This window comes from Mastomys coucha, unplaced genomic scaffold (assembly GCF_008632895.1).
Source record: "Mastomys coucha isolate ucsf_1 unplaced genomic scaffold, UCSF_Mcou_1 pScaffold20, whole genome shotgun sequence".
Taxonomy (NCBI): Eukaryota; Metazoa; Chordata; class Mammalia; order Rodentia; family Muridae; genus Mastomys; species Mastomys coucha.
The window spans coordinates 113,601,578-113,608,231 of record NW_022196903.1 but is presented as its reverse complement, the minus strand read 5'-3'; the positions used below and the strand labels follow the sequence as shown (position 1 = coordinate 113,608,231).

At 36.9% G+C, this 6,654-nt stretch overlaps 1 protein-coding gene across 1 annotated transcript in view; it reads right to left on the bottom strand.

Annotated features, from left to right (window-relative positions):
- Positions 1–6,654, bottom strand: part of Kdm5a (lysine demethylase 5A) — a 71,068-nt gene that overhangs the window by 18,116 nt on the left and 46,298 nt on the right. Inside the window, exons 20-22 of the mRNA XM_031383220.1 lie at positions 5,382–5,520; positions 1,848–2,027; positions 1,047–1,208 (exon numbers count right to left, since the gene is read on the bottom strand). Of these exons, the coding sequence (XP_031239080.1) occupies positions 1,047–1,208; positions 1,848–2,027; positions 5,382–5,520 (481 nt within the window). The remainder of the gene's footprint in view (positions 1–1,046; positions 1,209–1,847; positions 2,028–5,381; positions 5,521–6,654) is intronic.

Here is a 6,654-nt window from a genome sequence, read left to right as displayed (position 1 = left end):
AAAAACAACAAAAAAAGAAATCATGGAAAATACCTGTGCCTTTCATTTAGTTTTCTTAGAAATTAAAGCTGTTCTTTAAAGGGGAAAAAAAGGATCTAATTTTAAAAGTACATTTAAAGGGCTGGAGAGATGGCTCAGTGGTTAAAGAGCACTGACTGTTCTTCCAGAGGTTCAATTCAAAACTATCTGTAATGGGATCTGATGCCCTCCTCTCCTGGTATGTCTTAAGACAGCTACACTGTATTCACACACATAAAATTTAATAAATAAATATATTTTTTTAAAAAGTACATTTAAGAGTAGCTTTTATCCATATAGTAATAATGTAAGATATTATTTCAAGATCACCAAAAACACGACTTTGGATATTCTTTCTTTATTTTGGTTTTTTGAGACAGGATTTCTCTGTATAGCCCTGGCTGTCCTCAAACTCAGAAATCCACCTGCCTCTGCCCTTAAATTCTGGGATTAAAGGCGTGCGCCACCACTGCCTGGCCCGACTATGGATATTCTTACCACAAAAAATGATAAATATCTGAGATTCAAAGAAGAGGAGGTCTACAAAGAAATTCACTTTTTTACCTATAACAGAAAAGGTTTAGGAACAAGCAAAATATTTAAAACTAAATGAAGGGGTAGAGCACAGCAGTAGAGCACTCTAGTAGTCAGTCAAGAGACCTACATTTAATTCGAAGCACAAAAACAAAGAAAACTATGCAATAAAATACGGACTGCTTCGATGGAATATTTTGTATTATAAGAACAATAATGAATAAATGTGGAGCTTGAGATATAACTCAGTGAGATATCATCCAATCATACGTGAGGTCCTAGGTTTCAAGCAGAAAAAAAAAAGGGGGGCGGAGGAAGACAGAAAAAAGTGGGGGGAAAAAACCCTGCAAACTTCTTACACTATGACATGCATGCAGGCGCGTGTGCACAACATACATACAAGATAGGTAAATAAATAGTTAAGAACCTGCTAACATCTTCATAAAATTTTTCATTAAGAGAGCAAACTCAAGGTCTGTCCCTTGGATCCTTACCACCATGGCTGTATCTCTTGACTCCTCCAGTCCTTCTTCTAAGTCACTCAAAGGCTCAAGGTCTAGGTCCTTCTCCTTTTCTTTTTCTATTATTTCTTTTACTTTTTTCCTCCTGTTTTTACCACTCCCATATACACCAATGTCAGTTCGTGGACTTAGAACCTGCAAAATTTTAAAAATATTTAAAAATAAACTCTAGTTTAAAAATTCAAACCCTTGAGAGTAAAAACCCCCATGAATGGAGCACTCTCCATGTCCCAGGCGCCTACTCATTTACCTTTAATGGTTAAGAGGAAGACCTTACTCTGCATCCCTGCCTGTCCTATCATTTCTGGTGATCCTTCTCCCTTTTCCCTCAGCCACCACACCACAGGTATGCTAACTAATTTTCACATTTGTATACAGCAGTTACTACTTCCTGGATTTTGTTGATAAGAAAAACAGATTCAGACAGGGACAACTTGTCAAAGGACAAAAGCTGAAATTCCAAAGTATCTATCCTCTTTAACTAACTACAGTTAAAGATGTTCAACTGTTCAAGATAAAAAGAATTAAATTTGTCTCTGAGGGATAAGTTTCTTCAGCAGAGGATTAGATATATGCTGGCTGCTTTTCATGGATACAGCATAGATTAATAAAAAAAAGTTTGCCAAAGACTCCTAGTTTGAATCTGATACTAGCTAACAGAAATTATAGTGAAGACTAAGTTAACCAAAAAGACTCCTTCACTAACACCTCTACCAGGAGTGGCTTATGGGCTACTGTGAGACTGCTGGAGCACACACATGAATTCTTCTTCACCTGTAACAATGTATGGCTGGAATTCTTCTTAAGGAAGGTTCGCCCAGTCCGTTCCCGCCAGGCCCGTGCTGCTGCCACTTGTGATTCCACTTGAGGCAAGGCATCAAGACGCACAGGGATAGGGCGTCCTTTAGCAGATAAGCTCTCAAGCTGTTCCAAGTAAGCATAGTTGTTGCCGCTCTGGAAAAAGAAAAAGTAGATCCATACAATTTTAATTCTTTCATGGAGTCTGGCAAAATATTTGGAGGAAGCCAGGCAGTGGTGGTGCACGCCTTTAATCCCAGCACTTGGAATTCAGAGGCAGGCAGATTTCTGAGTTCAAGGCTAGCCTGAGTTCCAGGATAGCCAGGGCTACACAGAGAAAAACATATATATGGAGTATATGTGTGTGTGTGTATATATATATATATATACACACATATATATATATACATACATACACATACATACATACATATATACATGGAGAAACTTAATGTTTTCTTTCTTTTTTTATTAAATTCAAAAAAGGGAATGGAACCTATGCCTTGTAGACTAGGCAGGTAGTAGTCCTACTAAGGGACATCTTTAGTATTCATGTTAATTTCTGTTTTAAATAAAGTAATTGAGTAAATAAAGTAATTATGTTTTAAATAAAGTAATTGAGTCTCTTTAATGAATTTAAACTTCAAATTTTCTACAGAAAAGGTTAGTTAAAATTAATTTAATTTAATTTTCAGACAGTGTAGGCTAGGCTGGCCTCATACTCATAGATATCCACTTGCTTCTGCCTCCCAAGGAATGAACTTTTTGTTTTTTAAAGATTTATTTATTTACTATGTATACAATGTTCTCCCTGCGTATATGCCTGCACACCAGAAGAAGGCATCAGATTCCATTACAGATGGTTGTGAGCTAAAAACATGTGGTTGCTGGGAATTGAACTCAGGACCTCTGGAAGAGCAGTCAGGGCTCTTAACCACTGAGAAATCTCTCAAGCCCCTTGTTTTGTTTTGTTTTTTTAAAGACATGGTTTCTTTACATAGCCTTGATGGTCCTGGAATTAGGTCTATATCCAACGCTGGCCTTGGACTCAGAGATCCACCTGCTTCTGCCTCCCAAATGCTGGGTCTAAAGATGTGTGCCACTATCACCCAGCCAGAAATTCATTTTTTAATGAATTACCAACATTTTTCTTTTAATAATTAATAAGAGAAACAGTAAGATAAAAATACTTCAAAGGACAAGCTGAAGAACAGAAATATATAAATGAAGCTGGAAATGAAGAATGCTACTAGAAGCAAGTAAATATTTTTTTAAAGATTTTATGAGACTGCCTTGCCAATATGTATGTGTAGCATGTATAGTGCCTACAGAGGGTGGAGGTGTTGGGTCCCCTGGAACTGGAGTTACAGATGTTGTGGGTTGCCATGTAAGTGCTGGAAACTGAACCCAAGTCTTTCAAAAAAGCAGTAAATCCTCTTAACCTCTGAGCATTGCTTCAGCCCCCATAAAGAAGAATATCATAGAGGACAATGAAAGAATCTCTTTTGCAGTATAGAAATCTATTTTACCATTACAACCCCAAATTTACTTTTCTTTTCTTTTTTAAAGATTTATTTTATTTATATGAGTACACTGTAGCTGTACAGATGGCCGTGAGCTATCATGTGTGTGGCTGCTGGGAACTGAACTCACTGCTAGCCCTGCTGGCTCTGGCATAATATACTGTAGCTGTCTTCAGAGACACCAGAAGAGGGTGTCAGATCTCATTACGGGTGGTTGTGAGCCACCATGTGGTTGCTGGGATCTGAACTCAGGACCTTCGGAAGAGCAGTCAGTGCTCTTACCCGCTGAGCCATCTCGCCAGCCCCCAAATTTAATTTTCTATGGACATAAGATTAAAAATAGTATCTGAGACTGGATAACCACTCCTGCTCTGCTATACAATCAAAGTCATGAATGATTACTTTCCTCCTAAACACATGGTGTTTCATTATTTCCATGTTATGAAATCACTTCTGTTTTTAGAACCATTAAACTACATTCTAGGAAAAGGTTATTTCCCATGTAATAACTGGTAATGGTTACTTGAAATTTTACTTTGAAAGATACGCTGACACGTCTTGGAAAATAAAGACAAATCTATGAATTTTTGCTGGTGTATGCATATAATCCCAGCACTCAGAAGATAGGAGATAAATTCAGAGTTCAAGGCCGTCTTTAGCTATACAACTTGAAGCCAGTTTAGGCTATATGAAACAGTTTTAAAAAATAATCAATTAGAGGCAGGCAGATTTTTGAGTTCAAGGCCAGCCTGGTCAACAGAGTGAGTTCCAGGACAGCCAAGGCTACACAGAGAAACCTTGACTTGAAAAACCAAAAAAATAAAAAATAAAAAAGGAAGAAAGAAAGAAAAAAAAACAATTAACCCTATCAATTCTTTACAATAATAATATAGAGACGGGACTAGGGAAATGGCTTAGTGGTTAAGAAGTTTTTGTTCATGTATAAAACGCAGGTTCAGTTCCCAACACTCACATGACGTCTTATTACAGCATGTAACTCCAGTTCCAGGAAATCCAAAACCCTCTTTTAGTTTTTCTGGGCTTCTGCATAAATGTGGTACACAAACATGTATTCAGGCATAAATACATACAATTAAACAATGATTTTAAAATAAGATATTGTGTAATTATGAAACACTAATGGCAAAAATCACTAAGGTAGCAGGATAAGAAGAGCTAGCTTAAAGAAACAAAAAATGCTCAGATATCAAAAGGGCTAACAAATAATATTTTCCCTTGACTACAGATTACCTTCTAGGTAAACCTAGAAGTCATATAACCCGAAGAGCTGTCCTAGTAAAATAACCTACTCACTCAGTGCCTCCAAGTCAGTATTTTACCAAAGGGAAGGACTGACAGACAGTCCTTAAAAATCATCAAGGAGGTAAGGGAGGTAAGTCAGAAGTGGTGGTACATGACTTTAAGCCCAGCACTAAGGTAGCAGAAGCAAGCAGACCTCTGAATTGGAGGCCAGGCTGCTCTATGAAGTAAGTCCAGGCCAGTTTCCAATGTGTAAGAAACTCATATTCATGAGCTCACTTAATTCTTATCACACTCCCAGAAGGCAAACAAAGCAGCCACCATCTTAATTTCTATTTTACAGACAAGAAAACTATTTATTTTTCATAAACTAATTGAATGTAATACAACTCTATTCTGAGTTTCAGACCAATCAGGACTTCACAGTGAGACCCTGTCTCAAAAAAACAACAGCCCCCCCCATAAAAGAGTAAAAACTGTGAAATAATTTATAGTCATAAAATATAACTGCTCCTTTCTCTGAAAAGTTGATTAGCTAACTTTATCAACTTTCCTAATCAAAACTAGTAACTTTTAAATATTTAGTATTTATTCTGAATTTTAAAATCAGAGGAAAGGATATATGAACTATTACTTTATTATGCATATTGTAATGAAGTAAGGTTTATATAATTTGTTTATGAGAAGGTATTACCTGATAGATACGCTAATCTGAATGTCTCTTTACCTGAATAGCTTCCACTTTAGCTGTCCACTCACGAGCCTTTTGTAAGGCTTCTTTTAAGGACAACACATTGGGTAGAAAGGCTGGAATGTTCTTGGCTTCATTCACAATATTTTCTAAATTTGCCATACTGTGCCGTGGTCTAAATGAACAATAAAACAGTAAGATACTATGTAAAAGTCCAATTACTAAAAGAATTAAAATAGCATTTTCCAACGTGTAAGAAACTCATATTCATGAGCTCACTTAATTCTTTTCACACTCCCACAAGGCAAGCAAAGCAGCTGCCATCTTTATTTCTATTTTACAGACAAGAAAACTATCTTATTTCTCATAAACTAACTGAATGTAGTACATGGCAGACCTGATGGACCGATTCAGAATGAGTCTTGGCTCCAAGCTCCTTTTACTACTTACTCCTAGACTACCTCTACTCTACCTCTCTAAAATACATGCAATGATCAAAGGTAGGCATGGCTAGCAACACAGGAGTGACAGAACAGAAACTCACTTATGCTGACCATTCACTGATGAACAAAACAAAGACCTTATTCTCATTTATCAAAATCCAAGAATCACACTGGTACTGAACACTATGAACAAATTATTTTAGGCTCATAGCCACAGGCAATATAAGTCTGCCTAGAGACTTGAAAGTGCTTTAACCAAGGCTCTAAACAAGTACATTATCTAATGAAAGAAAGTGAAAAAAAGTATGGAAAAAAATCTGTTTAGTTGGCAATTTCATCTTGAGATTGGAGATAGTATGGTAGGTGCAGGAACAGATGGAGTGTGGGCAGTTAACACATAGGATTTTGAGCTTCACACATCCACTGTGGAAAGCAGGGGGAGCTTTAAAGGAGTGCCACTGCCTTATCATGAATTCCATTCCATGTTAGGAAGCATGTGAGAAAATTCAATGGCATTAGCTAAAACACAAACAAACAGAAGGCATTTACCAAAGAAACTTGTTATCCATTTTATGAGTTAGGATACTGTGGTGATGTAAGCCTTTAATACCAGCACCTGGTGGATCTCTGTGAGCTCAAGGCCAGCCTGGTCTACATAGAAAGTTCCAGGACAGCCAGAGCTACATGGTGAGACCCCCATCTTTAAAAAAAAAAAAAAAAGAAAGAAAAGCTACATAAATATATACAAAGATGGTAAATAAAGCCATGAAATTTCCAAGGAAACTCATTTAGAGTAAAAGGCAAATGGAAGACATAGTAATCAATGCTAAGAGATTAAATGTACTAAGAGATGGTTCAGAAAGCTC